The sequence below is a fragment of the Aquarana catesbeiana genome, linkage group LG06 (genome assembly GCF_042186555.1).
Source record: "Aquarana catesbeiana isolate 2022-GZ linkage group LG06, ASM4218655v1, whole genome shotgun sequence".
In the NCBI taxonomy this organism is placed as follows: Eukaryota; Metazoa; Chordata; class Amphibia; order Anura; family Ranidae; genus Aquarana; species Aquarana catesbeiana.
The window spans coordinates 360,683,063-360,706,838 of record NC_133329.1 but is presented as its reverse complement, the minus strand read 5'-3'; the positions used below and the strand labels follow the sequence as shown (position 1 = coordinate 360,706,838).

The 23,776-nt window shown below is 42.6% G+C and overlaps 1 protein-coding gene across 1 annotated transcript in view; it reads right to left on the bottom strand.

Annotated features, from left to right (window-relative positions):
- CYTIP (cytohesin 1 interacting protein) overlaps positions 1-23,776 on the bottom strand; it is a 55,639-nt gene that overhangs the window by 28,140 nt on the left and 3,723 nt on the right. Inside the window, exons 2-3 of the mRNA XM_073634127.1 lie at positions 16,696-16,751; positions 3,059-3,113 (exon numbers count right to left, since the gene is read on the bottom strand). Of these exons, the coding sequence (XP_073490228.1) occupies positions 3,059-3,113; positions 16,696-16,751 (111 nt within the window). The remainder of the gene's footprint in view (positions 1-3,058; positions 3,114-16,695; positions 16,752-23,776) is intronic.

The following is a 23,776-nucleotide window of genomic DNA, read 5'->3' as shown; positions in this document are numbered from 1 at the left end:
GGGTACAGTGTCACATGACAGCGCAATTGTCAGTTAAAGTAACCATATCACAAAAAAAGGTGTTTCATGAAGGGGGTAAATCTTCCGGAGGGCAAGTGGTTAAATAGGGGATCCCACGTCATTCAGGTGCACTTTGATTGAATGACAGGTCAAGTCAAGGAGCCCACTGGTTAAGGGACAGTGCTTAGTACAGAGAAAAGCTCTTGGAGAGTAGGGACAGTATAAGGAACACTCTCCGGTCCTGTAAGAACTTTATGAGGATTCCTCCTAGTGAGCCAGTACAGTTGTGTTTATACAAGATACCGCCACCCCTCCAGCAGAGGCCATCCTCTGGTAATACTACCATGAATTACACTACACGGAGCTGAAACAATTTTGTCCTCTAATATGCATAAAGTTCCTCCATTGTTATTACAATAATGCTGAACTATCACTATTAAACTACTTAGGTGCTGAAGACCGTGTGTATTTGTGTGTGTGTGTGTGTTAGACATGTGCGATTAGTTTCATACGAATCGGAAATTCGTACGAATTTCCGGAAATTCGTACATTTGTGAGGATCCGAAATACGAATTTTTATGCATACGAATTTTGTACAATACGAAATTTCATTTACGAACTTCGGATACATTTATCATAACAAACATTCCTCATTGTTACGAAAAGTTAACGAACCTAAAAGTTAAAAACCCAGGAAGTCAGCACAGCACAGGGATGGTGGGAGCCCCTCATAATGATATATTTATTATGACGAACTTTCGTTATTGTTACGAAAAGTTTACAAACCTAACGAAAATTCGTATTTCGTACGAATCCAAATTGGATTTCGGACATGAATTATGAATTAATTTTAATACAAAACGGAACGAAACTAAACAAATTTATTGACGGCGCACATGTCTAGTGTGTGTGTGTGTGTGTGTGTGTGTGTGTGTGTGTGTATGTGTGTGTATGTGTGTGTATGTGTGGTTCCTCCTGAGCTGGTATCTTATTCAAGGCCCCACCTACAGACCTTCTGTGAGAAAGTAAATGGGATCCAATATGATTTGGGAAAGTACGGTACTTCTTTTTTAGGCTATTGACATACAAAAAAAAGAAAAATGACCTGCCCAATAATCCACCTGTACACTCAGGGGTTGGTTTACTAGACAAATAGGCTGTTTACTTTGAAAGGTAAGCCGAACTTTGCAAGTGAATTTGTCCCAGAGCTTAACAAATGAGGTCAAGTTTTGCTGACTTTCATCGTATGCAAACAAAAACTTGTTTTCTTATCTTTTCTTTGCATGTGATTGTGATTGGGTATTATTTGCAACGTAAAACTTCACCACATTCACTAAGCTCTGGGGAAAATTCCCTTAGAAATTGCAACTTTCCTTGCAAAGTGAACAGCTTATTAATAAATCGACCCCACTGTAACTATAAAGAGAGATTCCGTAGGGAATTATTTTGCTCAACCCCCCCATGATAGGATAAAGGTTCCCAAACAAGCTGATTGTCATCTTAATAAAGCAGGCACTTTACAGACCTACATATTATAGCCAAACCAGTTTTTCCCCAACTAGTGCTTCATCAGGGATACTAGCTGAGTTAAGACATGCAAATATGTGATGTATCTGTCTGCATGCGATAGACAATTGGCCTTAATATATGAAAAACACTTCTTGTCCCGTCATGCCTACATTCAAAGCTCTATTGTATTTATCAGAGAAGTTATGGTTGTCACACAGGCTCAACTTCAAACCTGAAGAAACTTTATCTTAATTGATCTGTTACCACATAGATTGCTGAGGGCCGTTGGTCATGGCTGGAGTGGGTGCTCCCAAGGCATCAATCCATAGAAGAAATTAGCCAGCAACCCAAGTTCCAAATTCTTGTTTAGGCTACATTAAAAGCCGCACAAAAAAGCTAACATGTTTCGGCCATGACGGCCCTCCTCAAACCTTTGAAGAAGGCCGTCATGGTCGAAACATGTTAACTATTTTGTGCTGCTTTTAATGTAGCCTAATAAAGAATTTGGGACGTGGAATGTACAGGGTTGCAGGCTAATTTCTTCTATGAACTTCAAACCTGTCTGCCTTTGTTAATCTCCATTACATGGCAAATGTATTCTCCCTGGAGAAGAGACGCTTGAGAGGAGATATGATTGATAGCAATATACAAATATGTCAACGGTGATCCCAGTGTAAGTATGAAACTTTTCAGTCCCAGGGAGTGTAAGAGGACATGGGGCCATATGATGAGACTGGAAGAGAAGCGGTTTAACCCTAAGCTGCGTAGGGGGTTTTTCACTGTCGGAGTGGTAAGAATATGGAACTCTCTTCCACAATCGGTGGTGTTGGCAGGAAGTATGGTTAGTTTTAAAAGACTCTTGGACGTGCATCTTAGCGAAAACAATATATGTGGATATGGAAAATGATTTTCTACACACACGTACCCACACAGGTTGAACTGGATGGACTGTTGTCTTTATTCAACCTTACTAACTATGTAACTATGATGGGAATAGTAGTTTAGACAAGATAGATACAGTTTTGTGGGTATTGATTTAAGCTCACAAGAAATGACAAGGACACTGCATTTCTATCTGGCAAAATCAACAGGCATTTTCTGTAGCTGCTGAAAATATTCTTAGCCTAAAAAGTGAAAACGAATGCAGTCACCACATCTAACGACTGCTAAGCTGCAATATTTTACATTGGTGTTTTTGAATGCAGTGCTAATAGAGAAGTTGCATAATACCCATCCTCTCTTATCTCTTGTTTCATAACCAGCTTAAAAGTGTTTTTCCATTGATTGCCCACACATTGTGTTAAGATCTAAGGGGAGCAGGTTTGAATCCTTTTCACAGATAAAGATGTTTTAATGCACTGATTATTATAGATGACAAAACCAAGCCGGGACATTCCCTGCATGCTCCTGAAGCTTATTAAGTGATCCTTGATTCTTGGCATACCAAAAATTCAGCTGAAGGGCTCAGTGCAAACGCTTGCAAAGCATCCAAATATGTAATATTTATGTGACTGTCAACAAAAAGAAAATTGATGTTATTCTATATTACCTGAATTTCAAATCCAAATGGCTCATTATCTTGTTTTGCAATAACCACTATTCTCCTGAAATACAAAATGAAAGAGAACTAAGTAAACAAGCATTTAAAGTAACTGAATTATTACACTCCCAAACTGAAATGTTTAGTTTTGTTAATAGCAAGTTAACGATTTACAAATAGAAATTTAATCTTCTGCAAGGTATTTTTTGAAGACTTTGCAAATGTAGAAAGTGCTCAAGGTCTTCCCAGCAACCCATGTCATCATTTCAAAACAAACTTTATTATTCATAGTAATGGCATAGTTGTGGTTTCTCACGCTAAACTGTCAGGCAGACCACATAGACTCCTACACTACATACGTGTTTTTCAGTTTAACACTTTTATTTTGGTTAGTTATCTTTTGTTCAGATTACTATCGCTTACTACCTCATTTGTGTGGATGGAGGAATGACCGCGGAACCCAATCCTTGAAATTTGTGCATTGTGTCCTTTTGACAGAAGTTGAGCAAAAGATTGTCTTGTGTTGAGCAGGGACGGCCACATACTGATCAAAATTCGGACTGTCCTTGCTGAACCGGTCAAATTTTGATCAGTGTATGGCCAATTTAAGACTGCTATTTTGGTAACCTTTCATCTGTTATCAGTTATTTTGTATTCTTTTTTTTTATTAGGAGTGTTGGCCGGTGTAGTGCCCTTTTAGGGATGCAGTGGGTACCCCTTTCTATGCCCGCTGTGGGTGGGGCCCAGGGTTCTTAGGGTATGGGTGTCAGACCTCCTGATCAGCAAGAAGTAGTGCTGTGCTGGAGGAGAAAGAAAGATCCCTCTGCAGGATGAACTACCATGGTGGTCGATGAGGACACTGGGGACAGAAAGAGAAACCTTGTCACCCCTCAGTTAGCAGGTCCTGTGGCTTTGTTTAGGGTAGGTATCTCCAAACTACGGCCCTCCAGTTTTTGTGAAACTACACGTTTCATGAGGCATTGTAAAACCCTGACATTCACAGACATGACTAGGCATGATGGGAATTGTAGTTCCTGAACAACTGGAGGGCCATAGTTTGAAGACCGCTGGTTTAGGACAGCCTTGGGGCTTAAGTGAGGAGCACCCCATGTGTGAGGATCACCTGTGGAAGAGACTGTAACATACAGGGAAGATGACTGTGATGGTATTGAGTGTTCTGCACTAAGAAACTACTGTCCTGTCACAAATTCATGTAATAGAGGTGTATTGTTCTACACTTAATACCACTGTTCAATGAGTCGCGTTACTGTAAAGAAGAAGAAATGTCATGTGCTAGAGTAAATGACAAAATGTTGCAGTAAAACATTGGACAGGATTTTGGACTGGACATTCTATTATTCTGTATAACAGGCCTCAGGCTGGGAATATGGAGGAGCCAGGCCTCAGGCCATTAGGAAAAGGTGACACAATATGGCGGAGTATTTCACCAGCGCCCTCATTGAGAACTGCAAGCTGTCTGCTGCAGTGGCTGATGATACTTGTAATACATTCATATGTTTTTAAATAGTGACAGCAGGGGTGGGGAGAACCTCCCCTATTTGCTGTCATTGGAGGGGGGGGGGGGGGATCAGGGAGTGCGGACAAGTGCTGTATTTTACGGGTGTAACATGTAACATGTTACAAAAGTGAACCTATCCATGTCAGGTACTTTAAGGGTGACAATGGTAGAATTCTTTATTACAGGTTGTGAGATCAGGCACCAAGCAGTACAGTCATGCGGACTTGTACCATCAAAAACAGGTTACTGTTACAATCTGAACACTCTGGGATTGACTTACAAAGGCAAATCCACTGTGCACTTGAAGGTGCGGTCCTGTAGATCTGAGGGGAAGATCTGAAATGAGGGGAAGCTCTGCTGATTTCTATCATCCAATCATGTGCAAGCAAAAATGCTGTTTTTTATTTTCCTTGCATGTCCCCCTCAGATCTACAGCTACTGCGCTTCCAAGTGCACTTGTAGTCTGTTTTCCTTTAGTAAATAAACCCTAAAGTGTCCTAATGCATTTTATTGAAAGAAAGTCAACTTTTTCAGAGGAAGACAGTATTACAGAGATCTCATCCGCAGGTCAATACATCCCATATGGCTAAACATTCCGAGAATACCCCATATGGAACCTCTGAGCAGAGCAGATTCTGGGAATGGGCAGACAAACCCCTAGGGCAGTGTTTGTTCAACCTATTTTACAGTCAAGGCACTGTTTAAAATTCTGCACAATCTTGAGGCACCCCATTCTAAAATGTAAAAAAACGAAACTACTAGTTTTTTTTTTACATAATACAGCAACATCCACGCATGTAGGACACCCAGGGGTGATTTGTTCTTCCAAAGCGAACATACCTTTGCACACTGGTACTGACTAGTATTCCAATGTTTCTCTTCTTCAGTTTCTTTCCCCCACTCAGCTAATGTGAACCCAGTACTGATGGAGAGGTGCAGAGGAGGGGCAAACAAGGCTGCTGTGTAGGTGCACAATGTCCTCATTATCAACCATGGACATCACTGGTTGTTACAACACCAGCAGCTAGAAGGTTGTAATAGTGCACAATGAAAACCAGAAGCTTGATGCTTGGTGTAACTATAAAAGCCAGGCTTCATCCCCCTGCTGGCTTGTATGCAATTTTTGGGAAATTTTTAGGCATTGTGCCAAGGCCCCCCTGAAGACACCTGAAGCCACCCTGGTTGAAAAAGGCTGCCCTAGGTTTTCCAACATGGATCTAGCACTATATTGTACCTTCATACCACTAAGAATTTTTCAAGGAATTCACTATACAATCTGTTTAAGTTTTGCTAGTCATCGTGCGTAGGATGACTAGCAAAGCACTAAATCCCATTATAAAATGCACAGCTTGGCAGTAAGGCTGATAATCCACATGAGAATTCAGCTCTGCAAAACTCCTATAGCCCGCTTTGTGACACAATGGTTTATACAGATATTCTACATAGCAAACGCTATTGCAGATTTGAACAGATTGGGATGACGCAAGCAGTGATAGTAATCAGTAGTAAAATCAGTTGTAATTGATGTAAGAGCTGAAAACTGGTGGGTGATGGTGACTCTTGTTTTGACTAAAGTTCCCTGTTAAGGCAATAGCAGGTGTCAGGGTGTGCTTCTTTGGAGGTTTCACTTCTTTCATTTACTAGTTCATTTACTGCAAGAAAAAAAGGCAACTTTTATTCCCACATGACTTCAGCCAAGGCATCGATCAGGTTATGGAAATTTCATAGACTGAAAGTAATATAATGGTCAAACTGCATTCCTCTAAGACCTGTGTGCTCTCCTGCCAAGTGCTAAATGAAGTACAGACAATCCAACAGGGAAGCCACTTATATCAGGGTGAACAAAAAGCATAAAGGGATAGGTTTTCCAATATGCCCATTTGATTGATACCCCGGGCACAAAACGGCTGGCAGGATTGGGGAGTACGTTCCTTTTGGCAAAGTACTATTGGCATAGTAGTGATCGGAACCCATAAATGTAACACTCAAAGTGGAACTCCAGCCAACCTTTTTCATTTTTAGTTTTACATAGACTGGAGAAGGGTGTGAAACTCCGTCATGTTTCTTATGGTTGTCTGTGATCCTGTTGGAGGAATGTTCTCTAAATTCCTGTTTCCATGGGCACCATCACAGGCATATAGTAGTCATCATTCCCAGATAAATTAGCAAGACACTTGTTAGCACCAGGAAACACTTTCAGTGCACTTCGCCTCTAAACTATCATAGGAAACTGTGTGCTGCCTCCTGCCTTGCAAGACTTGCCAAAGGACATTGAGATGATGTGGAACAACTTACAAAAAATAAGGGACTGTCCGTCATAAAGACACCTGCCAACTATGCACTGGAATGGGAAGAGAGGGAGATCCTTCCCAATGGGGATACAGACAACAGTAAAAATCAGATAGACAGTTTAACCTTTTACCAACCTATAGAAAACAAAAAATCTTGTTCCATGTAGACCGTAACCAATCCTAAGCATAACCCTTAACCAACCCTTCAAGTAACTCTTCAATAACTCTGTCACCACAAAATTGGGAATAAGTGCTGTAACTGGAAAGAAGATTGTAAATGCTTACCTTTCCCAATGCCCATGCTCCTTGTAGGTGCACCCTAGCTTCTCAACATGGTAGAATCCTTCAGCTAGAGGCCTACAGTAAAACGGGTCACCCAAGGGCTGAATTGTTTAGCCAGTTTCTTGCCCAGGCACTCAATGCAGACCTCCATGTCTGCTACATGTGCAGGGATGGTGGGATTGAGACCCTTTTCGCTCCATCCCTCTGATCCATATACAAGCCAACTGCTCTTTATGCCTGGAGTACACTCTCACACAGGGCCCTACATTCTACATGTGGTTACAGGTAAAGGCTGTGTAGGTCCTGCCAAACATCTGAGGCCAATGGGGCAAGGGGGCTCAGGTCACCTATTTTATTGAGAGGTTTTTCTCTCACCGACCTCTTCCCTTAATCACCAACAGCTCTTAGGCTGAATAGGGTTGCACACAAATTCTCCAGGTATTGGCTGTACATAGTAAATTACATCTTTCACTCTTCACATCACTCGGCACCCCAAGTGCTCTCTCACACAATTATGAGGTGTTTCTTCTGTTTAAAACTCTCTTTACTAAGGAAACTGACCATCTGCATCATTAGGCAAAGTTCCATATATTGCCAATAGTGGTCTCCCATATTTAGCAGTAGCAGTTTAAATAATGGGTGGTAACAGTTCCAGTACATGGCATGGTCACCTTATGTAGTGCTACAGTTCACATGCAGTGGAGGCAGTACTGTGGCGCTTGCTCTGTTGCTTTGCATCTTACATTTCTGACACCTTCTTCTCTGTGATCTCGGACTAAATATGCCTCCCCTGGGGGAGTGCAACCTAGTAACAGTGCTTCATGATGACTTTTCACTTCTGGGGAGCAACGTCGCACCCTGGATAGGTCAGCTACATGGCACTAGCTCCCAGCTGTATAGCGACTGATGGCTCCTTTATCTTCCATGCAGATCTCATTCCAAAAAAGCTGGATACATGAAGTAAGTATCATGATCGTGCCAGAATGGCCCCTATATCTTGCGGAATTTCAGTGCCAATTACAGGCACTGGCTTTTCCAAGATGGCTGACTGGAGCCCATAACAGTGGACAATTTAGACCCCAATGAGTTCCTACCGGCCTGGAGAAGTGACACAGTGCCATCTTTCGGTTGGTGGACACACTGCAACATTACAATTGGCTACATGCCACCACTCTTTTTATAGAAAATCCTTTGCTGAAGTTGGTGCAGGAACCAACCCCTCTGATAGTGTCAATCTCCCTTGGTGTGCACAGTAGTTCCTGTTGTTGACCTCCATGTCAGTAAAGGACACAGTAGGGATGTAGGGGTCGGCAGGAGGAACCACTGAGAGCAGCAGTCGATACAAGAGATTTACACTTTTGATAAGTGTTAGTTTCTGGAAAGACTTTAGCAGAGTATTTCTTATCAATAGAGGGTCGTTCCATGGCAGTGGCCAGCAGGAGAGGTAAGTATTTACAATCTTCTTTTCAGGAATTTCCAGGAACAGATTTTAGTTCACACTTTCATTGAAGCAACATGTGGGATTTAAATAAACCCTAAACCTAACTTAAAAGAGAAGTATGGAGTTAACAAAAAAACAACCTTATACTCACCTATGTGGATGCAGCATCGACCGATAAAGAATTCTCCTCTTCGTTATCACCAGACAGGTGTCCCCATGGGACACATATCTCTCACCTATTATTCTAAAGACAACTGTAAACTTTTGTCTTGGTATTCTGAAATGTTTGAAGAGATGCCTGGCCTCCTGTAGACACGAGTTTATCACCCAATCTAAAAAAACAGCCAGGTTAGGTGACTAACCTCATGTCTGTGGGATGCTTCTGACCTACATATAGTAAGTTCCTTACTCTACTTATGTCTATGCTGAGATTACTAACAAATCATTGCTCTGTTTTGGTATTACTAGAAAGACGGCCCATTGGTTGTTTGCTGATATGAGCAGTTTTCCTGGCACACGTAGAATGGTAGATGTGCATGTTAGTGTAAAAGCCGGATCGTTCAGAGGCGATTGTTTAGTTTTGAATAATAAGACCCCCAAGTTTATAACAGTCTTTAGAGTGGCGATAGGCAGGGCTTTTTTCTCAGAGAGTAGGTGCAGGAACTCCCCCCTTCTAAGTCAATTATTGATTCCGCCCCCTACCCACCTCTGGGCACCAACCCTTGGTTCCACCCCCCCACCCAGTTCCCAGTACAGCCCCTTTTGGAGAATATAGAGCCAAGTATCATTTTGTAGTGCTAAGTCATTTGTATTGAATTTGGTAATGATAACAAGAAAAACAATACAATAGATCCCCCACAGCAAAAGAACGCCCCCAGCAACAATAGACCCTCAGCAACAATAGACCGTCAGGAGCAACAACAGATCTCCCAGCAATCAGCATCAATAGACTTTCCAGCAGCCAGCAACAGTAGACCACTCCCTAAACAGTAGATCCCTTCCAGCAACAACTGACCCCCAGTAACAAAAGATCCTCCACCAGCAACAATAGATTGCCACGCAAAAATAGATACCCTCCAGTAACAATAGATACCCCAGCTGCCAGCATCAGTATTCCCTCCATCACATCCCAGCACCCCTTGCTATTGCATACATTCAGTGATGGAGGTGCTGGAACTGCGTTCCCCTGCTCTCCCAATGAAAAAAGGCCCTGGCGATGGGTGAGCAGATTTCTTAGTGAGAACTATAGATACTGTGAGAAATACATTCTGGTGTTTTCTCCCAATCAGCCCAGAGTCAGGATGCAGCTCATGCATGGTAAAGTTTTTGAGAGAACAGTTGCCATAACTGCTGTGATTTTTAATGCACCAAAAACCTTTTATTATTACACCACAATCATTGTCTCATCATGTTAATCAGGTCTCTGGTAACTACAACCTGAAAAATAATATAAAACACCTTTGTGAATGAAATAACTATGTTCATTAGATCTAGGTAATACTGACACAATACATGTAGTCGTAATTAGTTAAGCATGAAGATATTATCACTTCCTCACAGTGAGCCCAATGTCTAGAGTTATTTTTGATTCTGTGCTATTCTTCAAAATTATAATGAAAAACCACTAAGACTATAACAAAGCAAGAAAAACATATACTGTATGTGGAAGAACATCTGTACAGAAACTGAGATTTTTGTCATGTATATGAAACTGATATATCAGTCTTGGCATATGTTGGATCCGTGTCCCCCTCACAGTCTCACATTATGTATGTTTTCCCTGTCTGAAATGGCAGTCAATCTGTGTTTCAGCTCTTTTCTATCCGTGTCTTCTTTATTCTGCGTCTGTGGTTAATTAAGGGGCTCAGGCCTGTCTAACCTGGTGCATCTGTTTGCATAAAAACCAGTGTCGCTGAGCATTTTTTCCATATAACAGGTTTTGCATTTGTAGGTAGGTTGTCTCCACTGCAGGTGGCACTCTACTGAAGCAGTAGTGCAATAGGAGAGGAAATCAAGAGGAACATTGTTCCTCTATGGTTTTGGTTTCCTGAGTCATTGAGGCAGTGATCCAATTGGATGCCGGCCATCCATGTGACTTTGGTGGCCATCTTAGGTGTGGCAGCATCTATTCAAGACCCTGGTCCCTGGGTTTGGAGTGTGGGTAATGTAGGGACAGGTCAGGGACAGTATTAGTGGCAAGGAAAGGTTTCAGATGAGTAGAGAAAGCTTAGGGCTCCACACTCACCTTGGACACCATATCTTCTGGGCTTGGAACGACCAGACCGCATTCTGCCCCTCCAGACAGATGCTGTCAGTTGGACAGATTCCTGCTCCGATACACGCTGTTGGCATCCATGAGTGTTCCTGGTTGGACCTCCTCCCTCCAGGCTTGTTGTGAACTGTTTTGGCTTTACTTCAGTACAAGTTCCACTATTTGCACCTGGACTGTGTGTGTGTTATTGCTGCCGCACCACGCTGCACCCACCCACACTTTGCCATACAAAAAACACTTGAAGTAGGTCAACTCTAGGTCAAATATACAGTAACTCACAAAAGTGAGTACACCCCTCACATTTTTGTAAATATTTTATTATATCTTTTCATGTGACAATACTGAAGAAATTACACTTTGCTGCAATGTAAAGTAGTGAGTGTACATCTTGTATAACAGTGTAAATTTGCTGTCCCCTCAAAATAACTCAACACACCGCCATTAATGTCTAAACCGCTGGCAACAAAAGTGAGTACACCCCTAAGTGAAAATTTCCAGATTGGGCCCAATTAGCCATTTTTCCTCCCCGGTGTCATGTGACTTGTTAGTGTTACAAGGTCTCAGGTGTGAATGGGGAGCAGATGTGTTAAATTTGGTGTTATTGCTCTCACTCACTCATACTGGTCACTGGAAGTTCAACATGGCACCTCATGGCAAAGAACTCTCTGAGGATCTGAAAAAAAGAATTGTTGCTCTATATAGAGATGGCCTAGGCTATAAAGAAGATTGCCAAGACCCTGAAACTGAGCTGCAGCACAGTGGCCAAGACCATACAGCGGTTTAACAGGACAGGTTCCAATCAGAACAGGCCTTGCCATGGTCAACCAAAAAAGTTGAGTGCACGTGCTCAGCATCATATCCAGAGGTTGTCTTTGGGAAATAGACGTATGAGTGCTGCCAGCATTGCTGCAGAGGTTGAAGGGGTGGGGGGACGGCCTGTCAGTGCTCAGACCATACGCCGCACATTGCATCAAATTGGTCTGCATGGCTGTCATCCCAGAAGGAAGCTTCTTCTAAAGATGATGGACAAGAAATCCTGCAAAATGTTTGCTGAAGACAAGCAGATGGACAGAAGGACATTTTCGGAAAGATTGCTCGACAATCGTGCCGTTAGTGGACCCAACTTTACCAACAATTTCGACTGTGGGCCCGGCTAATGTCAATGGATCTGAAGCAAAAACTTTTACCAATTTAAACTAAAGTGTATATGTGTATATATGTCGAAACAATAAGAATATTCTGTCTTGTATAATTTATATATGTTTTTAATGTTATCCAATGGTAACGACGATCATGGAAACAAGATCATTCTGTCAGTTAGTGGGCAATTCACTTTCGACTGACGAATAATTGTTCAATCTGCAAGTGGCCAAAACTCTGTGCGTGTATGGCCAGCATTAGAGAGATGTCTGATTGAATTTTCAGGAAGTCAGCTCTGTGATTTAAAAAATGCAGCCTGTATTCTGGCAAGGAGAAGGTGTTAGAACAGTTATTGCATCATATCCTCTGCTCTCTCTCTAAACTTTAAATCAGACTACATTTCCCATGAATCCTTGGAATTGAAGTGAACGTGGGAGGGTACAAGTGCGGTGGGGACAGAGTGGAGGGCCTGTGACTGGCAGGAGCAGAGGAGGGAGGAGAGAGGAGAAGGAGACCCCCTCTGCCCACTACATGTCTGTTTCCTCCCTGCTCACTTTTAGCGGACTACAACTGGGCGTATCAGACCGCTGGCTGAGGATACAGGAGAGATAGCAGCCAGCGGTCTTACAAACAGGAAGTCAACAGGCAATAACGTTTTTTCAGCAAGATGAGCAGCCTATTGCAGAAGAACTTCAGAGCTCAGAAGAACATGGGTGACATTGTTGGTGATGGTAGGAGATCAAGCAACAAGGACATGTAAAAAAAAAATTTGCCCGGAGTTCGGCTTTAAAATAGGGGATCCCGCATCATTTGGACGTGCTTTGAATGAGTGGTAGGTTAGGTAAAATAACCAACTGGTTATGGACCTGCTTTACACAGGGAAAGGTTCCTGGCAAGTAGGAACAACCCAATACCTCCTGAACAACTGCACTGTGCTCAGAATTCTGCGCCTGATACACCCTGGATGTCCACATCATCAGCGTTCTTCATTAAAGAAGTCTTGAAAACTCTTATGCCGTGTACACACGGGCGGACTTTTCGACATCAAAGGTCCGACGGTCTTTCCGACGGACTTTCAACGGACTTTCGACAGACTTTCGAACTAACGGACTTGGCTACACACGATCACACCAAAGTCCGACGGATTCGTAGGTGATGACGTACGACCAGACTAAAATAAGGAAGTTCATAGCCAGTAGCCAATAGCTGCCCAAGCGTCGTTTTTCGTCCATCCAACTAGCATACAGCTGAGCGGATTTCTCGATAGGAACTGGGTCCAGCAGAGTTCCGGCGGAAAGATTTGAAACATGTTCCAAATCTAAAGACCGTCTGATTTTCGGCCGCAAAAGTCTGCTGCAGGTCCAATGAAGCCCACACATGGTTGGATTGTCTGACGGATTTGTTCCGTCAGACCAGTCTGGTCGAAAAGTCCGCCCGTGTGTACACGGCATAAGATACTGCCAAGAGTCCCTTTCTACCCATAATACGCTTTTCCAGAAAAGATCCCGTCCCTAAGTAGCAAGGTCTGCCCTCCTGTCAGATTTTTCATTCAGTCCCAAAATCAGGTACTTCATAGGAAAGCTTCTTTCACTCGAGTCCCCAAAACATAAGTGATCCTTCCCACCATCCTTCAGCCAATTCTTGAAATATTAATTTGCTTTGGCTATGATATATTGGATGGGCAGTGATGTGCAGTAACACACAGGAACTAATCATCAAGTCTGTCATCTCCAAGATGCTGAAATTCAGTTTGGCTGTTATGGGTTACAGTACACCATTTCCTGTTATGAAATCTGCACATTTCTTCCCTGGAGGTCTATGTTCTGATCCATTGCTCGGCACACAGAAGTTACACTTACTACTTAAGGATCATCAAGTATTTATTTTAAAGGGTAATGGTTTCTCAGTTCAGTTTTCATCATTTATTATCACCAAGTACAAGAATTGCAGGTCCATATTTCAAATCACAATTGCATAACCCACACCTGGTTAGGTTTACTTTAAGTGGAGTTCCATCGACATATTAAAAAAAAAAATTCTAAAGGCATCTGTTAAGATGATCTTAATGCAATGCTGCAATCACTATTCTTACGAATAGTGCCGCTATATTTGTTATTATTTTTTTTAACCTTATATTTCTCTGTCTTGCGCGGTTCCATGTTGCTTGTGGGCATATGAAGCCCACAAGCATAAACTTCCGGGTTTCGGTGCTGCTGAATAATCAGCATGCACCACCCGTTCTCGTGCATGCGCAGTAAGCTCATTTAGCAGCGCAGGAAACTTCTCAGGTTGCCATCACAACGGGCGGCGGCGGTGGAAATGCCCACCCCATTGTGATGGCAACCATGATAAGCCTATCAAATACCGGGATTCTAGCCCTCTGCGCTGCCCAGTGACTCCTGGGAAATGATGACCAACATCTCCCAGGAGCACTAGCGAACACAGGTGCCGAGGGAAGTGACGTGAGGTGCCGTGGAGAGGAAGGGGGCAGGTTACAAGAGACCCCATAGCAACAGCCCTGAACAAGTATGTAAAAAAAAAAAAAAAATTTGAATGTTTTTTCTGATGGTTTTTTCCAGTTAATTAATGTAAAGTTAATTTTTTGGGTGGAACTCCACTTTAAAGTGGACCCAAATCATACCGTTGGATCTAGACCAAGGGTGTTTACATGTGCTTAAATGTACCTGTCATCTGGGTCTATTCCACATAGTCTGAAGCTACTAAGGCAGCGAGCTGGGGCAGTGAAAACTGAAGAATCAGTAAAACAGAAGATTCTGCTGATGCCAGCACCCACAATGTACTGTGGATCACATGATTCTAAAAATGGCAACTTCAGGTCATGTGACCGGGAACAGTAGCGCCATAGGATCCATTTTTCACCCATGGCAGGTATGTTTTTTTTCGGGATTATATTTTTTAACACCGCTAGCCTAACCTCTCTCCCAGTGTGTGGTCAAAACAAACCCGATGTTACAGCTTGGGTGTGCTTTGAGGAACCACGATATCCCAAAATAGAAATGTGGAAGATCTACTAATAGCATTCTGTACAGAGTTTGAGAAGTTTCACTTTTAGTAACTTCTTTGGCCTTTTGCTTTTTTTGCTGCTTTTTGAAGCAAAACAAAACAACAAAATGACAGCAGATAGATTTTTAGTGCTGCACCTGCCTTTAATCTCATTCCATTTCCATGATTTCATATCTGCTTTAGACATCTTCACGTAAGTGCCGTGGGCAGTTTCCAGATTTATGACTTCTCCGGTGCTGCACCTAAACTCTAGAATTTTTTCCCTCGCTCAGATTGTTAATTGATAAGGCATGTTCCCTGAAAACATACCTCCTAACAATCCTGCTGTATTCCAAAATCATCCCTTGATTTGGTTGTATCACATGCCATTCCATGGTGCACATCTTTCCATCCTATGACTTATTTACTGGTCATATTCCTCTATCATGCTTGCTAATTGGCTTCATGTCATTCACTTACCTTAACTGTCCATAGACATAATTTGGAATATACACTATATTACCAAAAGTATTGGGACACCTGCCTTTACACACACATGAACTTTAATGACATCCCAGTCTTAGTCTGTAGGGTTCAATATTGAGTTGTCCCACTCTTTGCAGCTATAACAGCTCCAACTTTTCTGGGAAGGCTGTCCACAAGGTTTAGGAATGTGTTTATGGGAATGTTTGACCATTCTTCCAGGAGCGCATTTGTGAGGTCAGGCACTGATGTGGACGAGAAGGCCTGGCTCACAGTCTCCATTCTATATCATCCCAAAGGTGTTCTATCGGTTGAGTTCAGGACTCTGTGCAGGCCTGTCAAGTTTCTCCACCCTAAACTCGCTCATCCATGTCTTTATGGACTTTGCTTTGTGCACTGGTGTGCAGTCATGTTAGAACAGGAAGGGGCCATCTCCAAACTGTTCCCACAAAGTTGGAAACATGAAATTGTCTAAATGTCTTGGTATGCTTACGCCTTAAGAGTTCTCTTCACTAAAACTAAGGAACCAAGCCCAACCCCTGAAATACAACCCCACACCATAATCCTCCCTCCACCAAATGATTTGGACCAGTGCAAAAAACAAGGTCCATAAAGACATGGATGAGCGCATTTGGGGAGGAGGAACTTGACTGGCCTGCACTTCAACCCAATAGAACACCTTTGGGGTGAATCAGAGTGCAGACTGCGAGCCAGACCTTCTCGTCCATCATCAGTGCCTGACCTCACAAATGCGCTTCTGGAAGAATAGTCAAATATTCCCATAGACACACTCCTAAACCTTGTAGCCAGTCTTCCCAGAAGAGTTGAAGCTGTTATAGTTGCAAAGGGTGGGCCAACTCAATACTGAACCCTACAGGCTAAGACTGGGATGTCATTAAAGTTTATGCGTGTAAAGGCAGGCGTCCCAATACTTTTGGTAATAGAGCGTACTTATGCTGGCCCAATGTAACTATGTAAATATTGTCATACCTGAAATTCAGCTTTAACCAGGTAAATATATCCTTTATATCATCCAAATACCCTACTGAAAAACAGTACAGAAAAGGATGACTGTGTGGATAAAAGTTGATAATCAATCCATGGTGATTATTGTGTCATTTTATATTATATTATTGTAATTAGTTGGAGATAATTTATCACAGCAATTATGTGAGATTATCAAATTCGAATGTAGTAAGTAAGTTTGTTGCTAACCTTTGTGGTTCTGATCCAGTAGAATCTATTAAAGAGTTTGATCTTGACTTGCCAAGCTGTAAATAAAGTAAAGTGAGTTACTTACACAGTACAATTATAATACCAGCTTTATAAAAAGTGATCACATGAAGCAGTAACATTATCATGACTGGGAAGCAAACTGCCCAAAGACCGGTTCAAATTTTGTATCAGAAACCCAAAGCGACCATTGTTACCGATAACAAATGGGTGGAATCAGATACACTATTTATTACACCATATCACAACCATAGATGGATGATGGATGTGTTTCCCAACAAAAGGTCAAACATTCCATGATATACAAATGTACAGACCGCACAAATAATACAAGTCAACAATCACCTTTTACAAGAGGATAGAATCTGTCAAACGCATCAACCTTTGGTCAGTGGTGTATTTAGGTTTTATGCTGTCCTGCCGACTAAACTCGTGCACTCCCTAATTTAATATGACCCACCCCTTCCTGTTAAGGCCACACCCCTTCCCATTTAAGACCCGTCCTGAAATTTTCCAGCGCGTACACTAGTTCTGAGGGCCTGGGGGGGCAATTGATTCCCTTAATTTGCAGAGATTTCCTCTCACTTTCTGTTTGGCTATGAGACAGGAAATTAAAGTGGAGTTCCACCCACTTTTACAACTCTTCAGCATCCCTCACTAAACTGTGCACTGTAAACAAATTGGATATTTTTTTATTTTTTTTCTCAGCACCTACTGTATATCTGCTGTATTCATTTTTCACTTCCTCCTCCCTGGCCGCGGCCCATCGCATCATTTCCTGTTTGCGATGCCTTCTGGGAAGGGGAGGCAACTTCCTCTGAAACTGCCGTTGCTATGGAAACCTGACCTGAAACCTATTACACTGCTTGTGCTGCACTGAGCATGTGCAAGATCTCCAAGGATGAGATCCAGGAAGAAATACAGTCTGGCTTCAGATGCCCACACTTAAGATGGCCACTGCCTGCTGTAAGTTTATAAAATAACAAACTACTGCTATAAACTAACAAAACAGACCTTAGTTGACAGACTAACTTTACTAGAATACATTAAGCTTGTGTATTATAGGGGTATTTTTATTTAAAAAGGATAATTTCTGCTGGAACACCACTTTAAGGGAAATCTCTGCAATGGGACAGGGATGGCAAAAAATAAACTGACAGGGGCTATAACCCCCCTCCCTTACTCCATCCAAAATGAAAAAAAAAGTGTTGACTGTAGTTCTACTTTAACCGCTTCAACCCCGGAAGAATTTACCCCCTTCCTGACCAGAGCACTTTTTTCGATTCGACACTGGGTCGCTTTAACTGACAATTGCGCGGCCATGCGACGTTATACCCAAAAAAAATTGACGTTTTTTCCCACAAATAGAGCTTTCTTTTGGTGGTATTTGTTCACCTCTGCGGTTTTTATTTTTTGCACTATTAACAAAAAAAAAGAACGACAATTTTGAAAGAAAAAGCATTGTTTTTTACTTTTTGCTATAATAAATATCCCCAAAAAATAGATAAAAAAAAAATTTTCCTCAGTTTAGGCCGATATGTATTCTTCTACATATTTTTGGTAAAAAAAATAAAATCGCAATAAGCGTATATTGATTGGTTTGCGCAAAAGTTATAGCGTCTACAAAATAGGGGATAGATTTATGGCATTTTTATTATGAATTTTTTTTTTATTAGTAATGGCGGCGATCTGCGATTTTTATCATGACTGCGACATTATGGAGGACATATCGGACACTTTTGACACTATTTTGGGACCATTGTCATTTATACAGCAATCAGTGCTATAAAAATGCACTAATTACTGTGTAAATGACACTGACAGGGAATGGGTTAAACACTAAGGGGCGATCAAGGGGTTAAGTGTTTCTAGGGAGTGATTCTAACTGTGGGGGGGATGGGCTACCACTGACATGACAGCGATCACTGCTCCCGATAACAGGGAGCAGTAGATCCCTGTCATGTCACTAGGCAGAACAGGGAAATGCCTTGTTTACATAGGCATCTCCCCGTTCTGCCTCTCCGTCTCACGATCGAGGGCCGCCGGCGAAGATCGATTTCACGGGGCATGCTCCCATGGCATGTGGCGGCGCTTGCGCGCCCGCAAGGCGGCACATTCAAAGGGACGTACAGGTACGCTCATTTGCCTGTACAAGCCATTCTGCCGACGTATATCTGTGTGCGTCGGTCGGCAAGTGCTTAATTTGCAGAGATTTCCTCTCTCTTTCTGTTTGGCTATGAGACAGGAAATTAAGGGAAATCTCTGCAATGGGCAGGGATGGCAAAAAATAAACTGACAGGGGCTATAACCCTCCCTTACTCCATCCAAAATGAAAAAAAAAAAAAAAAGTGTTGACTATAGTTCTACTTTAAACACCTCAGCCCCAGAAGGATTTGCCCCCTTAATGACCAGGCCATTTTTTTGCGATACGGCACTGTGTTGCTTTAACTGAATTGCGCGGTCGTGCGACGTTGCACTCAAACAAAATTGATATCCATTTTTTCCCACAAATTTCTGCAAAATTTATGGAGAGGACTAAGAGGATATAACCATGCCAGTGGTGCATTTCTTTTGGTGGTATTTGGTTACCTCTGTGTTGTGTTTTTGTTTATTTTGCGCTATAAACAAAAAATGAGTGACAATTTTGGAAAAAAAACACAATTTTTTTTATTTCTGCTATAATAAATATCCCAAATTTAAAAAAAAAATGTCTTCATCAGTTTAGGCGGATATGTATTCTTTTACATATTTTTGGTAAAAAAAAAAAAAAAAATTGCAATAAGCGTATATTGATTGGTTTGCGCAAAAGTTATAGCGTCTCCAAAATAGGGGATAGATTTATGGCATTTTTATTATTAATTTTTTTTTACTAGCAATGGCGGCAATCTGCGATTTTTAGCGGGACTGTGACATTGCAGATTGGACACTTGACACTTTTTGGGACCATTGACATTAAGGCCTCATGCACACAGGCTGTTAAAATAACGTTATGAAAACGCCAGTATCTTTGCAGTGATTTTTTTTTACTTTTTTCAGCTTTTTTCAGCGTTTTTGCAATAGCGTTTTTTAGCGTCTTTGAACGTTTTTCCGCGTTAGCGTTTTTAGTGGGGTTTTTTTTCAAATTTTTTTTTTTTTTTTCAATGGATCAAAAACGTTAAAAAACGTTGGTGGACGTTTTTGAGCGTTTTTGAGCGTTAGAGCGTTTTTACAGCTGAAAAACGTCTCTCAGAACCCACTGGTCCTGGGTTTTTTTTACAGCTTAAAAACGCCTATGCCACTTGCAGCTCAAAAACGCCTAGGTGGGCATGAAGCCATAGACTAACATAGACAGGCCTTTTTAAGCTGCAAAAAAAGCTCAAAAAAGCAGCTGTAAAAACATCCGTGTGCATGAGGACTTATACAGCGATCAGAGCTAAAAATAGCCATTGATTACTGTATACAGTAAATGTCACTGGCAGGGAAGGGGTTACACTAGGGGGCGATCAAGGGGTTAAGTGTGTGTCCTAGGGAGTGTTTCTAACTGTGTGGGGATGGGACTGCCTGGAGGAGGAGACCGATCGCTGTTCATAATCAGTATGAACAGCAGATCTGTCTCCTCGCCCCTGGCAGAATGGAGATCTGTCTACCTCCGTTCTGTCTCTCTCAGGAGCGATCGCGGGTGCCTGGCAGACATCGCGGCCGCTGGGCACGTGCATCAGCTCCTACTGCACGCGGCGGGCCCCTATACCCCTTAAAGCGCCCGCCGTACAGCTACGGCGATTCGCGCAGGGGAGCCAACCTGCCGCCGTATAACGACGGTGGCTGGTCGACAACTGGTTAAGCACAAATTTTTGCTAAAATTATGGAGGGGACTAAGAGGATATAACCATGCCAGCGATGCAGCAGAAAACATAGCACAGTGATGAAGGTATGTGGTCCAGGCATTGAGCAAAGGAAGGATTGGGGGCAGGAACAAATAAATCCATCTGTTTATTTTTCTCATCAGCAATCAACAGAAATAAAATTAAGATTCCTTAATAGGTACAACTGACAAAAGCAAAGGATTGGAGAGCCCTTTGGCAGCTAGGTAAGTGCCATGTAAGTTTCACCCAAATAGTGTAGCTTTCCACCCCCCCTGGGGACCCCATTCTACAGTATATATAGTATTTATATTAGATTGTGATCACCCAAAGGCTTGCAGGAAAGTCTTACTACCTACCTCTTAAGGGTAGCTGACCATCTCAGTCTCCCTTGCATCTGCACCATCCCTACCACCCAGATTGGAACTCCCGTGACAGCTAGGTAGTTGTCCTGCAATTTCCACTCAACTGCTGTAGTTTTCCATTCAGCCTGGTTACTTACAGCCTGCCGAACTCCCTTCACGTGTCTCCACTGCACCTCTTCTGACATGGGGTCACCTCACACAATGGAGAGCTCCTCCCCCTTCACTCTACTGGCCCGTGCCCATCAGACTTTCTCCTTCAGACAGTTTCAGCCTCCCGACATGGCATCTGACTCTCTGTAGCTGAGAACTCAGGTGAAAAGGTCCGCCTTGTTGATAGGACAGTCAAAACTAGACGCGCTGGGCCCCCCCACAGTTGCGGAACGCTGGCCGCCCGCACAACAACTCATTGGTTGGGGTCCACCACCCAAGCCTCCTACATATATATATGGGCTGCCCACCACCCCCCCCCCCCCCCCCGATGGCGGCCCTGCTGGTATTATCACACTTTATGGGGGCGTCAGACTGATTTTCCTCCTGGCCCAGTCCGCCCCATAAACTGGCGCTACACTAAAAGTGTAGCGCAAGCCAGCGGGGACTCTTTGTGCTGCCCCCCTAAAAAGTGTTGCCCTAGGCCTGGGCCTTGTCGGCCTAGGCCAAGATGCAGCATTGCCTTTGGTTGTATTACAGTGTCATATGCTGGGATTTGAAATGATTCTATGTATGATATGCATGTTTTTGTTTTCAAAACAGTTCTAAATATTCAAAGTTGGTTTGACCAATGTGACACCATTGCACATGCGACAGCCCTTTGCCGCACCTCTGAAATGGGATCTGCCATGGATCGCTGGCCATATGTCGCCTTATCACCACCTGTTTTACCCTGAAAAGGCTGCACCATGCTACAACCATGTGCGTTTTTGGACACGCGCTTTTACCGCGATTTGCAGTTTGCTTTTTTTTTTTTTTTTTACACTGCATACAGCTGGTTGCTTTGGAGGGGCTGAATGTAAAAAAAAACGAATTGCCGGCACAAAAAAAAAACGAGAGAAAAAACACCGGTCCATACCAGGCCCTTGGGTCTCTGCGCCCCCCACCCCAAAGCACCTTGCCCCCATGTTGATGGGGACAAGGGCCTCTTCCCAACAACCCTTGCTCGGTGGTTGTCGGGGTCTGCGGGCGGGGGGCTTATCGGAATCTGGAAGCTCCCTTTAACAAAGGGGTCCCCAGATCCCGGCCCCCCATGTGAATAAGTATGGAGTACATTGTACCCCTACCCATTCACTAAAAAAAGTAGTGTAGTGTTAAAAATACAGTAGACAGTTTTTGACAAGTCTTTTATTAAAAATCTTCTTCTTCTCCGCTTCTTTATCCGGTCTACATTGAACGGGAAGCCAGCTGACAGCTGATGACTCGTCGGTTGTTAAGGACGCTGCGGCCGGCTTCCTGGCGCCCTCCTTAGCAACCAGCAACCAGTGTAAAAAAAAGAAATAAAACAAAAAAAACGCAAAATGCTTATCGCGGCAAAATTGCAGTAAAAACGCGGTACTTCCGCTTTGGATGCGGGTCCATTGAATTCTATTACATGCAAAGCTCTGCATTTTGCGTGAAAAAAGTCCCCGACCCTTTCCAAAAACGCAGAGGCATAAAAATGCATTGATGTGAACTTGAGCCCATGTTAAAAAAATTCCCTGCATTTCTGCAAAATGCAAAATGCATCAAAAAAAGCATTAGGTGAATCGAGCCTAATTGTTAATGATTTATGTATTTTTTTTTTGTATTATTGTTAGTTTGTTTTGGGGGTGTATATGCCTGTATACAGGCATATACAGTAATACCTCGGATTGCGAATAACGCGGTTTATGAGCTTTTCGCAATACGAGCTATTACTTTTTTTAAAATCCTGACTCGGTTTGCGAGCGTTGTTACAAACGTTGACAAGCAGGATTCAAGCCTCTGGGGTGTGCAGTACCGCAGTTGGCCAGAGGTGCGGGGGGCACCGGTGACACTCGGAAACACTCTGTTCCCGAGTGTCTCCGAGCCTCTCCGAGTGCATCCGAGCAGCTCCAAGTGTCACTGACTGTTTCCGAGTGTCTCCGACTGTTTCCGAGTGTCTTCGGCGCCCCACCCCCACCTTTGGCCACATGTGGTACTGCATACAATAGAAGTCACTCTGGAACGAATTATCTGAGTTTCCATTTGACTTAAATGGGGAAACTCGCTTTGATATACGAGTGCTTTGGATTACAAGCATTCTTCTGGAACAAATTATGCTCGTAATCCAAGGTACCATTGTATGTGCATTATTGTGTGGTTAGATTATTGGTAATTGGTATATTATATTTGAATTATTAATTATTGTATGACTTTATAGCGATGGGACATTGAATGGTTCATTGTTACTTATGGAGAAGGGGTGGGATTAGATAAGTTTGTACTTCTTCTTTTTTTGTCTTGTAACTAGTTGTTTTGTGATTGTCTACTACTGAATGATTACTTCTTTTATTTTGCATGTTTATTTTTTGTTTTTTTTTTTACAGGTTCGAAATAAACTAAAGCTAATTTTATATATATATATATATATATATATATACATATATATATTTTTTTTTCAATGAATACAAAGTTCTCTGATTGGATGAGGTGGGAAGGAGCGGTGGTGAAGTCACAATCTCCACCTCTTCCTTGTATTCACTGAAAAAAATACAAGGCATTCTGTGAATGGTGGCAGCACAGGACCCAGAAGATTGTGGTGATCACTGTAGTATCGCCAACTACTACAATGATCGTCAGCTTCCACATCGATCCATCAGCTATGTGGTATGCATACCTAAACTGGTCCAACCTAGATCAATGCGTTTA